Source organism: Hoplias malabaricus, chromosome 12 (assembly GCF_029633855.1).
Source record: "Hoplias malabaricus isolate fHopMal1 chromosome 12, fHopMal1.hap1, whole genome shotgun sequence".
In the NCBI taxonomy this organism is placed as follows: domain Eukaryota; kingdom Metazoa; phylum Chordata; class Actinopteri; order Characiformes; family Erythrinidae; genus Hoplias; species Hoplias malabaricus.
In genome coordinates this window covers 11,813,808-11,838,774 of record NC_089811.1, presented here as the reverse complement: position 1 = coordinate 11,838,774, position 24,967 = coordinate 11,813,808, and the positions used below count along the sequence as shown (strand labels likewise).

The 24,967-nt window shown below is 39.0% G+C and overlaps 1 protein-coding gene across 2 annotated transcripts; it reads right to left on the bottom strand.

Annotated features, from left to right (window-relative positions):
* Nucleotides 1-1,825: 1,825 nt before the first annotated feature.
* epc2 (enhancer of polycomb homolog 2 (Drosophila)) lies at nucleotides 1,826-20,406 on the bottom strand. 2 transcript variants are annotated; one of them, XM_066641194.1, is made up of 14 exons: nucleotides 19,884-20,406; nucleotides 14,947-15,106; nucleotides 12,094-12,239; nucleotides 10,932-11,138; nucleotides 10,704-10,852; nucleotides 10,364-10,493; nucleotides 9,707-9,919; nucleotides 9,246-9,329; nucleotides 8,607-8,746; nucleotides 7,904-8,244; nucleotides 5,138-5,271; nucleotides 4,854-4,989; nucleotides 3,285-3,583; nucleotides 1,826-2,479 (listed from the first exon to the last, which is right to left on the bottom strand). In XM_066641194.1, exons 1-13 carry the CDS (start codon nucleotides 20,034-20,036, stop codon nucleotides 3,297-3,299), a joined length of 2,280 nt encoding a protein of 759 aa, XP_066497291.1. In that variant the 5' UTR covers nucleotides 20,037-20,406; the 3' UTR covers nucleotides 1,826-2,479; nucleotides 3,285-3,296. The 2 variants fall into 2 exon arrangements, with proteins under 2 accessions (XP_066497291.1, XP_066497292.1); XM_066641195.1 differs by having other exon boundaries at nucleotides 3,322-3,583; nucleotides 19,884-20,399.
* Between the last annotated feature and the right edge of the window lie 4,561 nt (nucleotides 20,407-24,967).

Genomic DNA, 24,967 nt, shown 5'->3' with positions numbered 1-24,967 from the left:
ACCATTTTTATGGCAATAGTGGCACTCTCTCTTATGGCTAGGGAACTTCTGGTTGGAACCTGAATTGGAGCTGTTGTCTGTTAGCACATGTATGGATGCTGTCACATAGCCTAATTCTAAGTCAAGATCCAGCCTGTCATGTTCAGTTTTAATTTTACTAGTGTGCTTTTTCAAACCGTTCACAGTATTCGGCAGCTGATTCTCCTTTCCTTTGTCTGCAACCAGTTATCTGCCCCCAGTCAGTGGTCTTTCGACATTTAAGACTGATCCATTCCTTGAAGACTTTCCATCCTCTATCAATATCTTGTCCACTGTCACCCAAACCATCCAAAACCTTACTAGTAAGCTGTCTACTATCAGTTAGGTTCAGAACTTGGTGCTGATAATGTTGTCCATTATTTACAGACATTAAGAATTGTATTCACCCATTTAATATACACCTTTTAATGCAGAAAGGTAAATTAGAAGAAGCAGCTAACTTCAGCTTCATTTAATGTTCACTTTTTATGGTAGAACGGAAAGTAAATATGCTATGCTAACTGCAACCTTGGGGTTCCCGCTTAAGTGCTATTTTTAATGTGGAGCTAATAATTCCAGAAAGTTAATTTTAGATGTTTAAGGTTGACCGGTAATAAAATGTAGGTATCAATAAGATTACCAAATATGAGTAAATTGGGTTAAAGGGAATGTGAAAAATAAGAACAGTTTTATTCTAATTCTTAACATTTCCAAAGCAGATTAACAAACTAGTAAATGATTCACTGAGTTTGATTTAATCTAAATACTTACAACAGAGTAGGGTTAAAATGTTGGGCTTAATACACATTTTAAAAATGGGAGTTTACTTCATTTAAAAAAATAAAAGAACTTAAAAAAATATTTTAAAAACAATTATTGGTTTAACAAGACATACCTGTGCTTTCCCCTTGTCTCTTCCTGAAGAAATCTGCAGGATTGTGTGTGTGGAAACTCTTCCACTGCTCCCGTTAGTTAGAATGTTACATCACCACAGCAACCGCACTGTGATCTCATTTGTTCTGATGAGGTCATGGTGTGACATCACTAATGGCTGAACATGTCAGAGTACAAGGTGTTTCCATATTGCAGGGAATCCAAGAGCTCTGTTTAGACCTAGTATTGTATGTACATAACTGATTTTTCAAACCTAAAAAAAGTTTGCAGCTGTATTTAATACTATTCAGTGTATAGTAATATCAGTCAGTTATAAACACACACCTAGCTGTTTATGCTCAACTTTTAAAGACACTAATTAAACAAATGTTTTCAAAATGCATTGTTACACTCCAGTTTAATGCATATAGTCGTAAGCTGGATTTAAAACTTACCCAGATTAATCAAGCCCTGATTCAAAGATTTTCCAATTGGTATGTGCTTCACATCTTTTCCAAATGGGCAAGACTGGATATTGGGCTTACTTACAAATAATGCTTTGTCAACCACCCTCTTGATAAACCTTTCACTAAATGCCATGTCTTGTTTTTAAAGATTTTCTCCTTACTGTTTAAAAAAGGCATGAGCACATAACAAAGGATATTTATTAGTATAGACTGATAAATTTGTAATAGACCCTCATTATTCACAGCAAAGTTGTTGACAGAACTGAAGACTATGTGGCCTTTTGACCACATGGACCTGTTTTGCGAGGCGTTGTGGTTGGTTTTTGAGCTACTACAAGCTCAGGCCAGTATTGTGAACACGTTTGCTGTCATTGGTATCAAAATTTTATTGAATGACCTGCTTTTATGATTTACAGTCTGAACTTTCCAAGAAATGTAAATAAATACATTTTAAAGCAGATCACCTGTCTGTAAAAAAAAAAAAAAAAAGGCTTGGAAAAACAATGTAAACGTTAAAATATCTCCTGCCGAACTCACAGAAGATGCAAATCATCATTTACGAAATAATAAAACTGAATAATTTGTGAAACCAAATCAAATCAGACTTCTTTTCATATTCAGGAGAAAAAAAACCCACACATGGAATGCTAGCTATGCCGATATCCACATTTTCTCACAAAATCTGATTTATTTGTACGAAATACAAAAATGTAAACATGGCAAAAATAAATAGTTAAAACGAGTAATGTAGGATCTGTTCTCATGCGCATGATCCCTGCATTGTACTGATGCACTTTTTTCTTTATGCTCCACTGGCTGCAATATCAAGTGCAAAAGCATGATGAGAAAATATCTAGAATTCAAGTAACAAATGACACTAATGATACAAATATACTATTTTACAAGGTAGTGATAATTCCCAATTTTACAAAATGTACACATAATATTCACAAATTTACTCTCATTAATATTCTGATATGCTGCTATGCGGTAAAGGTCCAAGTGGGTCTCCACAATCTTGTCAGCGTCCTTTCAGAAAAGGGGAGGGCTATGTCACCTCCATGGCAACAGTGGTCTCTGCTAATCCATTAAGAGCCAGTCTCTCTGGTTCATGTTTATCCCTGAAAAGAAAGGGAACAGCTCAATGAATTTCATCAAGAACTGGGGACTCTGATGATTCATGGATTTAAGACCAACACAAGAACAAATGAATTTGTTAGTAAAAAAAAATTAAAACCCCAAAAAATTCTAATGTCCAGCATTTCATTTTTTAAACTACATTTTACTGTAGAAATAAGTAAAGGGTAATATTTTGAATTAGGTGAAATGTAATGACTAATAATCACAATATAATCTGTAATGCAATGCAGCATTATAAATTTTAAACTGAAATGCACATTAATAAATGTACAGTAATGTGCAAAACAACTAAATGTATTATCTGGCACTTGTAGTGCATCCATGACTGAAAGCTCAAAAGTTTCAAAGTTTCACTCCCTGTCTCCACGGATCCCAATAGTTTTGAAAACAGATTTTTGTTTTCACCTCCTATCCACTTTTTCACTTTGCGTTTTCGAGAGTGTTTCTGGCTGTAATCCAAATACCTCCCCATTCCCTATACAGTGAATTACACGGGTCATAAAACTACAACATATATATATATATATATATATATATATATGCAGATTGCACTACATTTTAGATGTCGTATTAGAAACATATAATGCACTATTACAGTAAGTACACTACATTCAGTAAGTTCATGACTTTATTCTGGATGGGGATATTTTCAACAAGGGGCCTTACTTTCACCAAGGTCAGTAATAAACCATATGTGTAGTATCATAAAAAAATATTCAAGAGGACTGGCTCCACTCAGAAACTAGCAGCCAAGTTATTATGTGGTGTTCATAAGAGTACACATACTCCCTGTAGGTGTCAGAGTCTCTGGCGGTTCTTGTACCTGCCGATGCTGTCGATGGCACTGGCGGGGGTGACTTTGGGCACTCGGTCCAAGCTGCTGGCAACGGTCGCAAGCTTTAAGGCTGGGGGCGAGGGATCACAGGGCCGTGTGTTGTGGTGTGTGTGAGCAGGGGATACTGCACTCACACTGCTCAGGGGGCCGTGACCGTGTGGCAGAGACTGGGGCACAGCGGGAAGGGGTTTACTCAACAGCCGAGCTGAGGAGGAGCTGGAGGAGTTGAATTTGGTCTGTCTGGAGCCTCCTAAATGGATAAAACAAAAACGAAACTGGTGAAAGAGCTGTAGGGCTATATTCACTGTAACACCACTTGAAAAGGAAAGGTGCAGAAAGAGTTCTTTGGAGTGATGCCAAAGAACCCTTTTGGTTTCCTAAAGAGCCTTTCAATGGATGGCTCTTTAAAGGAATGGTTCTATGTTTTTTTTAAAACCTGTCATGTATCTAATGTAGCATCAATTAACAGAAAATAATTGGCACACTTGTACATACACAAAAGGACAGAAAAGCCATTCAAAGCACTTATTATAACAGAAGCTCTTAACCAAGTCAACTTAGATCTGATGAAGTCTGGTGGCTGGTTTTAGCCTGACAATTCAACAGGGTTTTTATAAGGAGCCTGTGCATTTGTGCTGCTTTGATTCATGTTTGAATGATCTTGAAGGCAGCATCCACACCCCGAGTAGTCAGAGCACAACTTTTTATAGGTTTAGCTGTTCTCATATGAATATTTTAACTAATATTGTGGGAACAACCAATCCAGTATATTATTATAGCACCCAATACTTATTTGGGGCTCCTTTTGCCTGAATTACTGCTGCAATGCGGCGTGGCATGGAGTCGATCAGTCTGTGGCACTGCTCAGGTGTTATAAGAGCCCAGTTTGCTCTGATAGTGGCCTTCAGCTCTTCTGCATTGTTGGGTCTGCCGTATTGCAGCTTTCCTTTTTCATGATATTCTAATTTTATGACCAGCACCTGTGTGTGTGTGTGTGTAAAATATATATAAATAATGCAATGGCAAATAACCAAAATAAAAAAATAAATACACTTCAAAATTAAAGTGAGAACACCTTGAGTGTAATTAACTTTTACAGCACTGTCCTGAAACCAAAGGGGAGGTGGGTGGTTTCCTACCCTTCCCCATAATTTACATACTGCAGTTTCTGCAGTGCTGAGGCGAGAGAAGTAAAAACAGAGGCTCTATTCTCCCCCAATAGAGCTCAGTGAAGTATCTTGGTAATTGTGAAACTGTCATTTTAAAGTACAAATACTGCGCTGTGTTTAAAGAAGTCTGTCATTGTAACGACCAAAAATGAGCAAACAATATATTTTTACCATTAATCTTAATACCATTAAGAACAGTTCACATGAGTCACAGAATAATCCAGTTTATACTTCATATAGCGGGTTTCCAAAATGGAGGCATCTATATTTAAAATATTTTTAGTACAGAATTTCTGATATTTAACATTTTCAGTGTCTGTCCAGCCCTGTGTTTAACAATAATATATTTGCCTGAATTTGGAACGATGCCGTTGACTGCGCTGCTGTGGGACTTGGTCTCCTTGTTGGTGCTGACCACGGCAGAGGCAGCAAACTGGGCACTGGCCGAGTCAAGTGTCTTAGACTGGGTGTCCATGGAGGTTGTGCTCTACAAAACAGAAAGCAGAACATTTTCAGATGCTGTGCACCTCTTTCACATTACATAAACATTCACACCAGACGCTCTGATGCCCCCTTGTGGAGTTAAAACATTTACAGCATACTAGACAAGAGTTCAGAAGAGTGAGAAAACGTACAGAGACATGCGAGCGTGGGCGTTCGAGCAGGTATGAGTTCTGAAGGCCTTGCTGCTGGAATTGGGCCAGCTGCTGCTGTTGCATCTGGGCCAACTGCTGCTGGTGGGTCTGAAACTGTTCTTCTGTAATCCCACCTACAGAGGACAGGAGTTTAAAAGAAAATGAGCACAGATTTGCAATCACAGACCAATGCCACTATTTATATGAAGTTAAAATGATATTTTTGTGTTCTTGTCACATGTTCAAAGCCTTTGTCATCTTACACATATATAGATATAGTATATTTCAGGACTGGTCTGAATAGTACAGTAAGAGTAGAGAGAATAATATAACATTTAAATTAAAGCAACCGCATAAAACGATAATGAACATGTGGCTAGACGGAAGAGAATGTTTTACAGTACTTTTTAAATCCACATAATGACCAAGAGTAGAACATTCTAATGCAAAACAGTTTAAGAAACCCAAATATTTGCACCTCTTTGGCATTTGACCAAGATTACATAGAAAAAACCCAGGACATGCATGCTCATTGGCCCTTTAGGGCAGTAAATAAAAAGCCTATCATGGGCAAGAACTTCTTTCTCTCGACGCTACAAAAAAATCACTACATCAGTATGTTTCTCTGAAACTCTCCGAAAGATTTAACATCTTAATCCAATTACACAGTGTTGCAAAATCTGTGGAATTCCTATTTTTATTTGCATTTAAACGGCACTATCGTTTTCCAACACTAGAGGGCAGAAAGAGTCCTGTATTAGAACAAGAAGTTGAGGCTGTCAAAAGCTCTCCCTGTAGAAACCTAAGCTCGCTTACATATCTCTGGCTAAACTGTAGACACCAATGAACCTCAAGTACTTAAACTCCTGTGATGCAACACACATCAAGAGACGCACTAACTGAAATGTGGTTTGAAATGTGAAAAGGTTTCATTCCTTCGGTTATCAGCTCAGACACTCCCACACTTTCCTCGAAGGACAGACTGTGAAGTCACTTCCTCTGTTCTGCTGAAGGCTGGGGGTTTCATGGGAAGCAGAGGCCATGCTGGCCTCATGCTAAAACCATCCTGCTCTGTTATTCTGCCGAGAGGGAACACTTATGTAAGCCTGCAGCGGGCTGGTGCGTATATCCAGCTCAGTAGAGAAAGAACATGAAGAGAACATGGTGTTTCAGAGCTGTTTTTAAGTGGAGCACTGTGTTCTAGATGCTAAGTAGAGTCAAAAGGCTAAGAGGTCTATCATTTCATCGGGAAAACGTACCATATTTCCAAACATCTAATAAAAAAAAAAAAAAAAAAAAAAAAAAAAAAAAAAGGCACAGAAGGCAATGCTATTGCGAAACAACTCACACAGCCCCTGATCCCTAGCACTGAATAAAAATCATAATAGTCTATCTGTATATACCTGTGCCTTCATGTGTTTGGATTCATTTTTCCTTGAAAGTGAGTTGGTTACAGGGATAAAACTGTAGATAATTTGGAAAATGGAATTTTACACCAGAGAGATGGGGAGTCTCCTTGTGTTAGGCAATTTTTATGATGGACCTAACAGAAAGTAAAAGGCTGTAATGGTGTGTGGGTGCATTTTCAAAATTTGTAATTCCAAGAAAGTGGAATGCATTCCTGAAAACACCATTTCACCTCACACATGGTAAGAATTAATGAAGTGTAAAACATTGTCATGCTAAATTGTTTCCATCTTTGCCTTGGTTTTCCCTGATGCTTAAAGGGGAATTACGTCCATTTTTCAAAAACCAGTCATAACGCTGTGGTGGAGAATTAAACAAAGTCATTCAGAGTGGATGGATTTGCAGTGGTTCATTGTTGAGAAACACCAGATTTCTTTACACTGCTGAGTGGAACCAGAGCTTACAATGTCTACAGGGCAAATAAAACTTTATTTACTCACCATATTAACCAGTGAACCCACATACATGTCTTCTTAATTTTGATGTGCAATGTTTGTTAATTATAAAATTGTAATAAATCTGAATTCTGAAGTGTTATTAGGGCAATATTTTGCCTCCGAAACGATTTTAATGTACCTTTTCATTTCCATAAAAAATGTGTTTTAGACCAAAACCATCATTACACAGTCAGAGGCATCATGCGGCATATTCGTAAGCATTTTGGTGAGTGTGCATTTAAAGGCTTTTAAACCCTTCAGACATCTGGTTCTCAGAAATGGAGCATTTCAGATGAAAGCACTCTGAATGACTTATGTTTTGAATCTTAGAAACGTAATTACACAGGTTGAGTCATTGGTTCAGTCGGTGTGAAATCAGCACAGATATTTGTTCTGTACCATGATGTACTTGTGAGTATCGGAGAGTCTCTGAGCTTGCTGTGCTTGTTCTCTTAATGACTGAAGAGAGAATGAGGGGGAGACATGATAGTACTGGTTAATATTTTTCTTCGCCCACTAGTGAACTCTTGATAAGTTTGTGAAGAGGGCAAAAAAAAAAAAAAAAAAAGTTTATTTTGTACTATTGAGGTTTTGTCGAAAATCAAGGCTTTTGTTTGATCAAAAAATCTAAATCGGTGCTAGATAGTTTCATAGATGTCATCTTTCTCTACAGTTAAGGGAAAACCAGTATAACTGCCTGAGCTGTGTCACCACAGATAATTAAGTAGTTAGAGATAACATTGTAAAGCTGTTCTTATTTTAAATTGAGCAGAGCTACAGCAAGATAACTACAACCCAAGACAAGTTTATTTTCTACAATGAATCGAAAGGCCAGTAATACTGAGTAAGCACTGTACTCCACCTAAAACTGCATTTCTGGAACTGTTCGTCACAGTCATCCCTCCTTTCTTGTCATCATCCTGAAGGCTATTTTTCCCACTTTTCTCAGTCTGGTTGTGGTGGAGGGGTCGTGGCTGGAAGTACCGCCACCGGCAGGCCTGGATATCTTTGAGGAGCTGAGTCAGGGAGCGCTGTGGGTTTGTCCTGAAGGAAGCTGAAGTGTGCGTGTTTGTGTTTGTATCCATGTTTGAGTCTGAGAGGAGAGGCAGAGCAGGGCTGGGGGCAACAGTTGGACAAAATACATCAGGGTCTAAATGCCTGAGGGCTCGGTCCAAACCTGACGAAGATCGGTCCAGCAGCACCCTATCAGATTATAATAAAAAAAACACAATGATGTCATGGGTCAGCATTTAAGATCATACAACTTAAGTCTGTAGAACAGCCATTACACACTACACTTTATCCTGGAGAAGGAAATAATATTCTGACATGGGCTCTTTTACCAGTTTGCACCCTACACCTCAGAAACTGAACTATGTATCTTTTGTGAGGAGGGTGTATAAAGAGGAGTGCACTAGCAAAATTAACACATTACACCTATTGTTCCTTTAAAAGACACTGTCACCATTCACACAGAATAATATATTACAGCTATAAGGAGAATAAAAAAGGAGATAACGGCCTTGTGTGACATCGTGGGGAGGTGATAAAGGAATCACAGCTACCTGCCACCGCGGCCCAGCCGTCTACGTGCCGCTCCGACACAGCGCCGAGGAACAGAGAGAGCCGTGAGGGCGTTCCGCTGCCACATGGCATCAAGACCGGTCAGACCCGGCAGGGAGGAACTGCTCTGCTCAGCAAGAGGCTACACACAAACAAGCACAGAATAGTACATTTTTAAATCCTGCCATAACAACAAATCACTTACAGCTGCAATGAAAAATACCAGAACATGCAGCTCTAATAAATACAAAAACACCAACCAATAAATGCTGTGCAATAGACAAACAACCCAGTTTTTCTGTTAACTCAAATGTAGTTCAATCATAACACATTTATAAAAATACTTATAAGTTCTTACACTGTAAGTAATCAAATAAATAATAAGCAAATCTGACTATAATTCCATGTTTTGTCTTTAATTTTTAAATTTTTTTTAAATAGAGAACTGTAAGTCAAACAGTAACAGATACAACCAATCCATTAGAGGTTCCTAAAATGTTTAAAGACTTAGGAATTAAGTTATATGAGATGCATTGTATCCAAGCTATAAAACCTTCAGGCCTTAGCTGATGAACTACATTTTGATAAAAGAAAAAAAAAAAAAAAAAGTGTGTACATTTCTTTAAACTGAGCGAACTTACAGCAAGGTAACTGCAGCCTGCTCTCCGCCTGAAAGCGAAGGCTCCGTCAGGATCGTTCTCCTCATCTGGCTCAGAGGATGGAGACTGGCGGAGAAAACAAGTCATTAAGTCATTTTAGCCATTACAGGATTATAAATGAAGACAACCCTAGTGTCCTTTATGACCATTCACCTGAACTCAATGTTTCATCAACATTAAGGCTGTATTCATAAGGGCATATTTGTATCTGTATGAAACACATCCTCCCAATTTCAATGCTCTAACAGATGATGGTCATGAACGCAAAACAACAAAGATTCAGTTGAACTTTTGATGGAGCTTATTTAAGATTCAAGAGGTGTGGTACTGTGGTATGAAAAAAAGAACACTGTTTGTACAAACTAAGAGGTCATTGATCTGTGTATACAATAAAGGTGCTGAAAACCAGTGCATCAGGATTATAAGGGCAGGTGAACACTCACTAGTGGGTACTCCTCCTCTCCGGAGCTGTGGAAGTCATACTGTTTGATGTCGGCATTGTTGACAGCATGTGGATGCTCTGGTCGGCTTGGGGGACGCAGGGGGTCCAGTTTAGGCCTCCGTGTGTACTTCTTGTGCGGACGTGCAAAGTCAAAATGAGGCTCAGCCTTGATAGTGATGTTGTGCGGGTGGTGCTTGGACACTGACTTGTGGGACTGAATAGAGGAGTGAAAGGAAGAATTGTGATTAGTTTGGATAAACTACTATTTTGTCTAATTGGCATTAAGAAAAAGGCCATGAAGTGTATATAAACAATTATTATAAACAGTAGAATCATCTCAGTATAACAACATTAAAAAAGTGACATTGTTCTGTAAGCAGAGGATTTTAAATCTAATTTCCTGATGTAGTAAAACTTCATAATTAAATCAGACTTCTGCAATGCAGTTATGCAATCATTTTTATTTGTGTTTAAGTATTTTATTTGTATTTATTCATCAAAAAGCAAATCTAATTCTTGTTCAATTAAAAACTGAAAGCCTCTGTCATTGACGATATGTTACACATGGTGATGGTGTAACATGCATGCCCATGTGACTGATGACAACACATTACATTTCACATTCACAAATCACAGGAGAACAGAAATGACACATTACCTTGATTTTGCTTTCTGTTTTATGCCGGTTCCCATTAGGAAGGCATATTGGAGCAGGACACACTGTCTTTTCTGCCAGAGGCACCGAGACTTCGTTCAGTATATCTCCAGAGAAGTCACTCATTTGGTACCTGCAAACGCAAGAATGCAAGAGGTGGTGAAAGAGAGAAGACATCCCCTTTCTTCATGATGCAAACCTCATACAAACTAAATACAAAGTCAGTGGAACCTTGTTTTTTTTTGTCTCTCCCTCTATTCACAACTGTGTTCTTTGTGTATCATAATGTGTAAAGTAAGAGAATGATACACCATTGGGTAAATAATAATATTTCCTCATATACCTCTTCTCCATCACCTCCAGTGTGAGGTGCAGCAGCTCCCTCTTGCTCTTCTCTCTCTTCTTTATCATCTCTAGGATGGTGATAGTTCGGCTGAACTCTCGCCTCAGCTTCAGCATCTTCTCATACGACGCCTCGTCATTCTTACGGTTCTGCAAGAACAAAGAGAATGGATTACTTAACCTTCCTTACAGAGGGAACAAATAGCGGTAATGGAGAGCATGATCCAACCTTGCGAGTCTGCATCTTTTCCGTGCGGCGCCGGAAGGCCACATAGGCGTCGTTGTTGGTGGAACCGTCCCGTTTCTCCTGCTTGACCTGCGGGATGAGTGAAGGCCCTCTGCAGTTCTTCCTCTTCCTTACCCAGTAATCATAGACCGATTTCAGTAGGTAATCATCCTCATTCAGCAGCAGCTTGGCCTCTTGCAGGGTGACAAGCTAGAAGACAAGAGTCATCAGTAAAGTCCATCTTCAGACATGCATGTTTACTCAGACATTTAACAATAAAAGTGAAGAGGTTAAATTTGAACGGTTAGCACAGGGGTATATCATTAAAATGCAGTGAGGTCCAGCTAGAGAAAATGTCCTCAAGTTTGGAACATCACAATGCCATAAACTGTGAACAGAAGTTGTCTAGTAGTTATATCAGCATCATCAGCAACTGAGTCTTGCATTGTTGCTTCACACTGCTGCGTTTTTTTTTATTTTTTTTTATTTTTTATTTTTTAAATCGACACAGCCTCAGAACATGAGACTTGTGGGTTTGCAACAGCACTTGGGAAGAATAAACATGACTCCATTCTTGGTTAAAAGCTCTGTTCTTGCTGTCCATTTCTCTCTTTTTAGAGCATGCCACTTGAATTATTTTTCCTCAGACTCGCCTTCTCAGACGTCAGTTTCCCTCCTTATATTTCCTGTGTGAGTTGTTGTGCTCATCATAATGCCATTGCCAGTGTGATGGCTTATAAATCTAACACACATGATAACTGACAGTGGAAATACTAGAAAAGATACCATGGTGAAAATAGAAACACGCCATCAAAATTAAATTATCAAGAGTGATATCTAGGATACAGCCAACAAAGCTCTAAATTTCCTGTTAAGCTTGGGTTTACATTTTTTGGATACGTGTTGTGAGTGAAAAGTCCATAGGTAATTTGCATGTGTTTTGTGTAATTTATATATGTTTTCAGAGAAAAACCATGCCATCTCCCCAAGGCTGTTTCAGTGTACTAGTGACGCTGGACAGGACTTCCAGTTTCTCTGTGTAAAAAGGTTTGTGATGATGATTAGTAAATCACTCAGAAATCAGAAATTGAGGTGCTGTTGCCCATTCACATGTGTGTAGATTCAAGAGGTTGAGTATACACGAGAATGACATGCATTTTATTACCTGGTTGGCACTGGCTTTCTCCAGTCTGTCCACCATGATCTCAAACTGCAGAGGCTTGAGCTCCATTTTGCGGTTGAGTCGGTTAAGAAGCGTCTCGTCCTCTGAGTCCATGTCATAGTCCGGCTGCTCACTGTCCAGGCCGAATGCTGGGAAACACAGAAAACTAAAGTCAGCATCAAATTTGATCCAAAATCCTTACAATAAAGTACAATATGTCTATGAACACGCGATATTTCTAAAAAGGCAAAAATCAAATTTATTGGTCAATTCTTTTTATTTGTTTGCTTTCTTCTCTTGCACTGAGCCAATAAAAATATATAATTGGGTACCACTAGGACCATTCAATATTGAATATCTCAATGTTAAAAAGGTGTGATACAGGACAACATTTTCTATGAGATCTATTGTAAGTTCTATGTCAATGTAGAGATTTTTGATTTAGCAGACCAATTTATATTTCTACATCGAAACTTCACCGTAGTCTGCTGTGTAGCCTGACGTGCACCTCTCCGGAAACAGACCTCAATAACGCAGACCTCAACAACAGTGATTGGTCAGTACTTGGACGGACATTGTTTATATTGAACTGAAGTAGCACAGGAACATGAACTCCTCTCCTTCATACTACAGAGACTGCAGACAGCAGCAAATTCATGACGAGAGATTTCCTCAGACATGTTGTGGGCCTCAAGGATTAATAAAAAATGTTTAACAAAGGAAAAATACGGAAGTCTACGGGGGAAAACAAAAAAAGCAAGGGCCACACGGGAAAAAAAGGGTTCTAAATAGGGTCCTTTAAAGATTTAGAAAAGTGATTTGAGAAAAGTGGTGTCCTAATGCTGAGGTGGTGTACCTGCAAAGCAACGCAGGAGTATAAACGCTTACAACAGCGTAGGGCCTTTCACATAATTAAAAGGGGCTCTTATACCCTCGTGTTATGTTATCCAACTGTTATTAGGTTTCTTTAGTATCTGCTGGTAGCATATGGGCAGTTTTAAGTAAAAACGTTAATAAGATTGTGTTGTGAAGGTGTTTTTAAATGTTTAAATGGCTTGAAAATGATTTTGAAATGACTTGTATCGGAGATCAACGTGCCGTTGGCCAAATACAGTGTAGTCTTGCACTGTCAAACTCTCTAGTACCTTTTGCCATTTAACATGGGCAAGAACCACCTACTTCTGCAGGAAAAGAAATCTAACTGACACCCAAAAGGACCAATAACATGTCTTCTAAATAAAATCTCCAAACGGTATCAGTCTCAGTCTGTTTATTTGAGCCTCATTCATCATAGTTATTCTATTCTTATTCTGATGAGTTATGTTTGATTTTGTTACAGGGTCCAAAACATGGAAAACATAGTTGCTTTGCAAACAGTGATCTGTATTTGGCCAATTTTACACAAATGTGTTTCCTATTACAATGATTTTATACAAAATTTCTGTTCCACCTTAAATAATGAAGCAGTAACAGTCTGGGTTCTGATGCACCAGGCTGTAATATCCGCAACATTTAAGGTGGAATAGGAAGCCAACTTCAGCTCCATCTTCTCTGTGGTGTTCAGCCACATCTTTGTTTGCTGTAGCTCTGTTTTTAGGCTCCAGTGCCAAAGCCAGGACCAAAATATCTGTCTGCATCTGTGACTTTGTAAGCTGTCAAAATTTGCCAAGAATATGGTGATGGATTATAAAGTAAGTATATGTAAATATTGTGAAAACTAAAGGTTTTGGCAGTGAATCTGCTGAGGCCAGAGGCTGAAAATGGTCTAATGATGATAATAATACGGGTCATACCCAGCTGGTGATATTTTTATTCTGCTAAACTTAAGTTAGAATCAGTTCCACTGCATTTCTTAAGCGAGGTGCTCAGAAAGGCACACATCACATGACTAAGTCCTTTATAGCATAACCCAGGTGTTCAGAAGGGTTACTTTGTAAAAGTTATATTTGATTTAATATAATAATGTTTAGTGTGACAATTATTCAGACGCTAATTCATTGCAAAAAATGTTTATTATCTCATATGCTTAGGGGGTTATTGCTGTTAGAGTGTTCCTGTATTACAGAGACATGTCTTTGTTTAATTTGACTCTGCTTGTTTTTTTTTGTTGTCAGATTTAGACAGACAAACTGATATCTGTTGTGTTATTAAGTAGTGAGTTGCCCAAGTAGGCCTTGACCACATAGCATCTGTTCCAAAACCTAGTGAGCTGTCTCACTAGAGAGAATTTTACAAGCCATGACGTAATCTCTCTCTAACCAGAGCACTGACAGATGACAGAACGTTGCCTACTAAAACAGCTGTCTATGCAGTCAGTGTCTATTTAGCCAGCTCACTAGGTTTTGGGACAGACCTGTAGACAGCTGTTTAAGTAGGCAGCATTGTAACCAACATCTGTCCTCATAAAACAGATCATTACTGTATTATATACGCTCTAGTTAGAGGGTGATTGTGCCACGGCTTGTTCCCACCCACTGCACGCAACCAGCGTTTTCTTTTCGCTGCTGCTGATGTAGCAGCAGTGCGTCAGCGCGATGAATTCTCTTCTTCACGTTTTTATAGCAACTGTATTTATTTTTGCTCAGGAAGAAGAGCAAAATAGACCTGAGTTGTGCTTCCGTTGCATCATGCGATTGCCTTTGCATCTGAGGAACGGTTCAATGCTTCCTTAAAATTTGGCCAGATTAAGGTATCTCAGTAGGCAGCATATTTCATGTGCCTAAGAATTGGGACAGCCTACGTGCCGGAAGTGTGCATATTATGACATAAAATAGACAGTTAGTGTTTTCCTTGCTATGGTTAATGAAATATCCTGGGTGTGAGGATGGGTGTGAAATGAAGAAGATGGCTACTCACGCTGGATGTGTATGAGTTGTTTGGGCTGGCGGAACTCTCCCTTGTACAGACGATCATAATAGTTGATATTGCCCTCTGCCTCTGGCACAGGGATGACCATGCTCTCCTTTTTCTCCCTAAAAACCTGCTGGGCACAGATGGCCCTCTGGAGATGGTGCTCCTGTGGGACAATAGCAAAGAGGTATTAAACGCTGTCTAGACAGACAGAGACCGGGAATTTTGTTTTTATGGTTACTACCAGCCAAAAATACGGATTTGAAGAAACATCACTATATTTATAGTTTTATGGTACATTAAACATTAACAGGGAGCACAGGGATAGAAAATGAAATGATAACATTTATTGACATCATGATAACACTACACTAGGCACATGATAGAAATCAGTCTTACAGAACAATGGTCAACTGTATTTAAGAGAACATAATCAGCTGGGATTAACTGGCCTTAGTGTAACAGTATGTAAAAGACTAAATTATAAACCCAGAGGTTTTGAAGCATGTTATTGGTTATATGTTATCTATTAAAAATAATAATAATAATAATAATAATAATAATAATATAACCACTTGCTTTGTCAGAGCATACAGAAAACATAATGATGACGTTTAATGTTGCAGAAACGAAACATAAGAAGAAAATTATTAGAAAAAAATACAAGTACTGATGTTTTTTTAAACTCTGTAAAGAAATTTAAACTGCATTTTTACACCAGGGTGATGAAAATGTATTTATTAATTTGGCTAAGGTGGTTAATGTGCCCTTATATGTTTAGTTAAACTGTATAAAAAAAACAAGTGAATGGTTGTTAATTCAACATATTTGTGATTTTACCTAATTAAGCTGTGTTTCAGTAAGAACAGTTTATTCAATGATACAAAGAACAGAGTTCATTTAAAGGGGCAGAAAAATAAAAGCCAGTTGAATCCCAAGGAATAGAGAGGTTTCCTTTGTAAATTATATCCCCTAAAAAACTCAAACACAAAAAGTAACATTAAAAAAATATTATATTTTTATTCATATTACTTTATGCACATATATTAATTTGAATGTAGTCAATATTTTACTGTGTCCATTAGAGCACAGTAACCGCTGCCAACGACTGCTCACTAAACTTTTTAAATTTATTTCCATCATAAATTTTTGACTTTTTGTGGTCCTGAGAATTAATGACCACATTTCTATAACTCCAAGTAACTACCTATAATTATTAACATGAATGCAGTACATGTCTGTGCTCCTTTCTTTCGTCTTTTCTTTTTTGGATTAACCCTTTTTTTTTTTTTTTCATTTTGTTCGGTAAAGTGTACTTGGGTTTGTGAAAGGCGCTATGTAAATTGAACTTTATTATTATTATTAAATTGAATTATTATTAAAGTGGGAGAGCATTATTCATGAAAGCTTCATAATTGAGAGGACACCAACAACACTGCGTTTGTCACTTACTCACATAGCACCTATGGCCATCTTGTCTCTGGGAAACAGGCCCAGGGCTTGTAATAATGGTAAGCTACTCTCATCTTTTGCTGTTATATGGTGTGGCTGCATTTCACCATAAATTCATCAGTGTCTCCATTTTAGTTTAATACAAATTTGAACACAGCAGCTTTCCTTCACGTTTTGTAAAATTTATGATGAAAGGATCAACAGAAATGCTTCAAAATGACTCAAAGTAAATTGTTTTTACATTGACACTCGTCATGTTTTGGTGGTACATGTTTTTCTTGAGCAGCAACAAAACATCACAGCAAAAATATAACCCCCAACCCCTGTCTTCCAAGGTCCATTAAATCCCCCAATGATGTGTTGTATGGACCGCAATGGTAAAAAGATCTGTAGCCCTGTGGGAGAGGACAGAGCTGGTACAAATTTAAGCTCACGAAACTCAAAGCAGTATTTTTGACATTGCCACTTTTTAACAGCAAGCACAATTATCATCGGTTTTTGCTGAACCCAGGCCAGCTCCACACACTGACCTTCCCTCCATCCTAAAATTACTGAGCAACAACAGCATCCAAGATGAGCTACAAGTGGAAAAGTCTTCCTTCAGACACCAGTGAGATGCAGTATATTTACCCTTGGCTCATATTCCCAGGCCTGTCAGTCTCTAAGATTTTAGAGGCCAAATATATTTTTAGAAAGAACTCTTTGCGATACTTGAATCAGAAACGGCTGGAAAAGGGGTGGGCACTTTGGCAAACAATCATTTTTATTAAAATATTGAATTTTAATATTTCAATTAAACAGGGCCAGTAAGGCCGCTTTGCTAATAAAGATTTGATTAATGCAGTTGGTGAAAATTATTTAATTACTCATTATATATATGACAAATAGAACAATATAATGGAATGGAATGTTACAAAAAATATATCACGATCTATATGTTGTCCACCCTGTGCTGTAATCAACCTCATTACATCATAGAGAACATTGCAATCTCAAAATGATCATTACGGTTTGTGCACCTATTTTATCACACTTTAAATGGAAGGAGACATAAAAAGTTCAAGTAAAGAACCCAGATAGATTACTGATATACGGGTCTTTTGGTTTATCTGAAACTATAAATGGCATTAATGTGGCTAGGTTTCCACTTCCTGAACTATATCATCAAGGGGAGGGGAAAAAACAAGAGACAGTTGTTTGCAGATAAAGCCTCTGGAAATTTTGATTCCTTCTTTCGCCCACAAGTTCTGTACTGCCAAAGTCCTACACTTGTGTCGCTTTTCCACTGCACAGCACCTACTCTTATTTGTTTCAGCTCTACAATCTGTTTTGATACTTTGGTACGGGTTTGATTTTCTACAGTGGCTTCCCCTGAAGTGTAGACACTGACCCTTATAGCACCCTTAGAGACAAGAGCAAACAAAATAAACCACAAAAGAAACAAAAGGATCGTACTCTTCTAAAAAGATGTGTTACTTAAGCTGCCCTAGGTTAGATTTCCCAAAAGCATCAGCACAAAGATGATTCTTAAATGATAGAGTGAAAATCAAACTGAACACACCAAACTCCTCACAGACTGTAGCGGGACTTGAACCCACAACCTCCAGGTCCCCAGAGCTGTGAGACTGCAACACTACCTGCTGTGCCACCCATAGTGGGGATTAATGTAAAAAGATTTTTTCCAAGCAATTTTGGAGCATTTCTATTTGTTTATTCATTATGCATTTTCACATGATGTGAAGCATAGCTACTGTGTTCAAATAATGCAGTAATTGTTACTGTTTAAATGTTTTTAATTGGACAGTGACAATATAAACTCTAGTAGTTTCTTGTATACGTATATATTTTCATGCAAGCATGTATGTAAATTTTATTTGATTCAGGGTGAATGCAATACATGTCTGTTGAAATATCATTTGTGGGAGTTAAAATCTAAGTTTTCCCCATCCTTCCACTATTCAGGCCTGTGAGGTTAAACAGGAAACTGTGCGAAAACTACATTTAACACATCGCAAAACTAACTGTTCTTAGTGACCTTGTTCTTTTTATTCTACTACACAAAATAGTAAGAGTTTTGGGTTAGAACTGCTACCAATGGCCAGTCATCATCAAAATGCCATATGAAAAAAAACCCTATTGTCTTGCAAGTGTTTGAATGTAACCCTACTTGTTCGCCTTCATTCATGAATATGAATTAATCCCTTCCCCTACCCACACCTCTGCTCCTCTCGGGCAGCTCGAAAAACCACAGCCTGCAAATTGATGTGACTGGTTACTTAGGTTTATGTTAAATATAAAATCATGCTTTAGGCTCATTGTACATCAGTACAATTAAATCAGGCCAAGGGTTTTGGGCATTTCAGCTGTGGATGTTCCTGCCAGTTGTGTGGATTTAAACAGCAGTTTCCCAGTCCCAGGCCTGTTTCTCCAACATTTAGCCTATGGCTGCCCCTGTAAACATGTACGATGTAAGAAACCGTTTGTCTAAACTTGCCCATCTGAGCATGTCCTGGAAGACTGTAGTTTGACACACTTGAAAAATGTTGTTTTAGAACCTGCAGCAGTCTCAAATTTTATTAAAATGTAGCTGTTTCTGACTAAAGTTTAGATTAGCCTGCTACTCTAAGTAGCACTCAATCCTACAACTGCACTGTTGTATAAACTGAGCTTAAGTACAAACTATAGAGACCAACTTTTTACAAGATATAATCCTGTAATTTAGCCTATTAGAAAATATTATACAAAGACTTAAAATCTTCGTTAATCATAATAAGCAGCCAAGCATTGAAGTAAGTTAACCTAGCAAACGTGAAGAGAATTCACCCATAAAGCCAGGGATTATGAACTTTGTGAATAAAAAGGCTGGGTGGAAATAAAGTGGTGGCAATTGTGTTTAAAGGAAAGCTTTTACCTGACACAATACGTTTATGAATTTATTTTGTGCCGTTATTAAACTATGGTTAGCTTAGCATAACCTCAGTCCTAAGGCTAAGAGCTCACTTTTCAAAATGCGCCGGCCCTAAACAGTAGGACGTGACGTAGTCTTCAGTAGTAGCGATTCACAACGCCATTTACGACAATTTATGAGGCCCAGATTATCCGCTTTGCATTTCTGGCGTACGCACATTTTCCGTAAACAACAACTGTGCCGCCCTGGTTTACGAACGAAGCGTAGTGAAAGGAGCGGCTGCGTAGTAAGCAGCGTAAGGACTGATAGTGAATATCAATATACATGATTATCTTGCTTAGAGTGATAAAGGCCCCGACGCCGTGACGTCGTTACGCCATTCACGACGCGGTGAAACGCAGAAAAAGGGCCCAACGTTAGCGTAAACAACAAATAACCGCCCTCGCCTACGCACTTGGCGTAGTCAAAATGAGAGTACGCATTTCACAACGCGTAGAACACATTCGTGAATACGAAATACACCTGAAGGGCTCTACAATCAAAACAAAATATAGCCGTTATTTTATAAAGCTGTTAAACTTACCGACTCTTCCTCCTTCTCCATGCCGGTAGGCATCTGTGGGACGGCGCGGTTGATGGACACGCAGTCGCTGAGGTCCGGGATGTCTCCGCTGCGGTGGACGGGCAGCGGTTTGGCGGCGTCTAGCGCTCGCGCTCGGAACGAGAGTTTACTCATGACGGAGAGAGTGTGCGCTCGCTCTCGCGCAAACAACACGAAACGACGCGGCCGTAAAACACACACATATACAAACGCGGGCCTCGGCCGCCGCTCCTTCTCTCCGTCTCCGCCGCCGCGGTCACAGCGCCGCGCTCGAGCCCGAGCCCGACTCCGTGAGCCCCGCGCGTCCGCGAGACCGTGCGCGGCTCTCAGAGCTCCGCGCTCGCACACACACACAACATGGCGGACATGCACGCGATCCCGACAGACAGCGCGAGACGGAGATCGGCAGTGGAGCGCGAGCGCGAGCACGCGGCGGCCAGGCTGCGCGCGCAGCCTCTCACAGCGTGAAAAACGAGATAACGTTACGGAAAATGTGTGGGAAACGGGTCTCGGGAAATCCCGTTTTTGGGGGGTTCTGGTGCCTCTGTCTAATTTTATTTGCTTTTATTTTGTTAAATAAACTTAAGCAAGATTTTTCAGTTGGCAAGATAACTTAAGCCCAAAGTTGAGGATTATTCAATAGGAATTTCCCCCAGTCCTTTTCCTGTTGGATATGATTGAATTCGTGGCTAAACAGCTTTGTGGAACTTCCCCCAGTGTTTCAAGAAATATTATTACTTCAGAATAAAAATCTAGTCCTGAATAAAGTTCTGTACTTTCTACTAATGAATTTAATCAGTTAAACAATACCACTTATACCAGCACAAGTACGAGAATACTGATTATCTGCTTTTAACCCATACGTGGCTAATCATAGCGCCCATGGAGCAGGACTTGTAGGTGTACATTCAGCTGTGGCTGGAGGAGGAGGCACAGCTCAATCTAACAACATTATAAAGCCACATTGGGAACAGGAAAATATTTGCGTCATATATAATAAACTAGGGTTAAGGCCTGAATGATGGATACTTTTTAGGCTTTGGCCTAAACATCTTTGAGTGACCAAATATTGTTTATATTAGATCCCACAGTCATGCTCTCTTATGTGGTCATCACATCACAAGAAATTAAAAGAAACATTTAAATGCCAAAAATGAATGGTGACTCCAAAAATTCAATAACTCACTACTAATGGACGAGAAGTCAGAAATTAAAATGTCAAAACTAAAATTTATGTAAAAGCCTTACTGCCTTAAAGTACAAACCTGTAAAAACCTTTGTTTATCTATTAAAGCTATTACCATGATAACCTTCTGAAGCCACAGTGTACTTTCAGCAAATTTTAAACCAGAATGTTTATTAAGCAGTGGTTGTGGTCATCCTTAAAATAAACTTGAAAGGTCAATTTCTCAGGAAATTATTAAGCCTACTCTAAAATGTAATGGCTGTGGTTAAACACCACTTGAACTGGGTCTAAGAAAGCCCTGGAGTGTTAGTCTAAATGTTTCAGGTCTTATCTTTGTCTCCATGAGATCATATGTAATGTCATGAATATATATATATAGCAAAAAACGTAAGGTCTATCATATAGAAATTTTATACCATTGGAACATGCATTTGTGGGATGAGCAGTAGAGCTGAGTATGTGGGTTGTGCCCATAAAAAAAATTGCAAATGTTCTAGGCCAATGCCAAACAGCTTAATTTGCTGTTGCTACTGACACTTGTTTTGAGCTTCTGATACCCCCAGGTGCTGCCAATCAGGTGCCTGCTACAGTGGTCAGTAGGTGTCTGCTCCAAGAATTGGCATGCCACGTTTGACTGATCTGGATAGGGCCCGTGCAACAGTCAAGCTTGTTGCGGCATTATCTGGAGTTAGCCCTAGTACCATCTCCAAATTGAAGGCCAAGTTCCATATAACGGGGGATGTCAGAGACAGGCCGCCAAGTGGGCGTCCCATGAAGACGACACCCCAAATTTCCTCACCCTGTCAGCACTTGGGTACTACTGTAGTCTTCTACAGATTTGCAGTCAAGGTTTACAGGACATATGGCCAACAGCTCTCTGCCCAGACAATCCGGAACAGACTGCACACAGCAAATCTCCGGTCTCATCGTTCTGCCAGGAGGCCTGCCATGACTGCCCATCAGGCCCGTTTGTGCTGGTGTCGGAAACACATGCACCGGAACTTGAATATGTGGAGGAACGTTATTCTGCCTATGGCAGTTGGATCAAAGTGTGGAGAAAATGTGGAGAACGCTATGCTGATTGCTGCACCAATACAGTAACATCTTTTGATGGAGGCAGTGTGATGGTGTGGGGCGGCATCTCCCTCACTGGAAAAACAAGGCTTGTCATCATTGGAGGCAATCTCAATGCCTCAATGCAATCTGCAACCAGTGGCAGTCCCATATCTCCACAGTCTGGGACTGAACTCTATCCTCCAAGATGACAGCGATTGCGGGGTTTTTTCAGAGACTAGAATTTGGTAGTGGAGAGGATGGAATGGCCTGCCAGCTCCTGACCTCAACCCCATTAAACACTTTTGGGATCAGTTTGAATGTGTTGTTCCTGCCAGAGTGACCAACACAACCACATTGGCCGACTTGCGACAAATGCTGGTTGAAGAATGGGATGCCATCCCACAGCAGTGTGTGACCAGGCTGGTGACCAGCGTGAGGAGGAGGTGCCAGGCTGTTGTGTCTGTGTGTGGTTCTTCCACATGCTACCGAGGCTCCAGTTTATTAAGTGAATAAATTGTTACATTGGCTATATGCCTTGTTTCTTCAAACTTCAGTCATCGAGTCCAGCAAACACCAAACGAATCAATGGCAGAATAAGCTGTTTGGCATTGGCTATTTTTTTCATGGGTGCAACCCACATACTCACCTCTACCGCTCATCCCTCAAATGCATGTTCCTTACAAACGTGGCACCATTTAAGAGGGAAATTAACAGGCTTTCCACTGGTATAAGATTTATTGCCAAGACACATTGTTACAACAAAGAAATAACCTACTAAACACAGACAGACAAAATCATAAAAGCTTAAAAATGAATTTCTGACAGGGAGAACTGAGAATTTATCCTTAACCACTTTGTTGTGATTGTGTGTATATCACAATAACTGGAAAAGGAAAATTAGTTAATGGATTTGAGTGACATTTAAAGGCACCCTCCAGAGAAAATCAAGTGTTTAAAATTTTGAACATGTCCGTTTGGTGTTGTTTGTGGTAGACACCATATCATGAGTGAAATAAGCAGCCAACACTGTATTCCACAGACAGTCCAAAACGGGCAGCTTCAGACAGGTTCAGAAAGGGTTTCTTTATCATAAACTGAAGGATCCTGATAACTGCATGTGAGCAATGGCAGGATAAGTAGAGACAGAGGCAGGGATTATGGCATATTCATAGATCCATGCAAATGATTAAAGACGAAGGTGTAGAATTACATCTAATCTACTTTTATGGCAACTGAGGGAAATCCGTTCTGAATGTCATTTTGATGAACAGAAATTAGTCTAGGGGGCTCATTCATGACTAGAGCTAGACAAATGTATTTTTTAATTACATTATTTTTTGTAGTCATACTTTATATGGATAACATTTAAACAAAACAAATATGTAGAAACACTCATTGACAACAGGAAACATTGATTATTCAAATTCTAGAAACAGGTAATGTTTAAAGAGCAGTAATTATAATGAATATTTAAGAGTTATAAGGACATGCTATGATACATGAATCAAACCACTTCATCTTGGCTGGGCAACTTTATTTTCGCCAAATTCCCGTCTTTTCCATTCCACCTTAAATGATGCAACAGCGTAGAGAAAAACAACAAAAACTGGACACGTATTATTTGAAGTTAAATACCAATACACCATTCGTCCTTTAGAGGGCGCTGCATGACCTTGGCTGTGACCCACCCGCCTGTGTCTCGGCCAGTGTTATCCCCTGACTGAACGGTCCGAGGGAGCGGACAAAATAACGGAAATATCACAAAACCAAGCTGCGAGAAAGTTCTTAGCTTGTGCTGCCGTGTCCCCTGGTAAACGTTAAAAACAACCCAGCTACAGCTGCTGAACTAACTTCTGAATGAGGGGTTTTAATTTTGTTCAGACTTCAAAATAACATCACAGTAAGGAAGGATGAAAATAAAACGAGTGAGAAAATAATAATAAAGAAAAAAGCTCTAAACAAAATAAACTGACGTGTAGTTGACCTTAAGAAGCTGTTGTTAAAAACCCTGCTGAACTGCCCCAAAAATGGCCACAAATTTATAGCGCATTAAAAATATTTTCCATTTTCCTTACTTAAGGGAGCATTAAAAGAAGCCTAAAAAAGCCGTTTCAACGGTTGGAAAAACACAGTGCTCTGGACTGAGTTTGAATCCAAAGGTAATTTCTACTGGATATTCAAAAAATTCAGCTAAATTAAATGTGTTGTAGGATAAGTTTATAAAGTGTGTATTGATTGGAAATGCTTTATTCGAGAGTAACTCACAGTTTTTATTTTTTTCTTTTTCCGTTTTTTTTCTTCAGCCGTTGTGGTGAAGGTAACCAGATGTTTGGACGTTTTTTTAACTCCCTGAGAGAAAGCTATGTATGAAATGTTATGAATAAACTGCCCGTAACATTGTTTTACTTTAAATGTGAGATATGATTGTTTTATTATTATTATTAATCTATTGATGGCAAAGAGATAAGAAAACTTTTAAATTCTTTTAAAGTCATTACATTCCTTTGAAAACTACTTTGAATAAGGTTAAATATGAATTACCTTTTCACTGGTGGCTTTGGGTAGAAAATAAAATGGCCATGTTTTGTGTGGTGAATATTGTGACTTCCGGTTCCTACAACCTAGTTTCTCTTACAATTAATCTACAAAGAAACAATTGAAATCCCCTTTAAATTGGCTAATTCATTTTCTCTGAATGCTGAAAGAAAGCTGAATACTGTGGCATCCTCTAAGAAACAAAGTCAGACTTGCCCCTTGGCCACAATTTCATTTTTCCACTTCAATCCGAGGCTTTCATAATGACTGAAGGTGAGAGCTGGGGCTC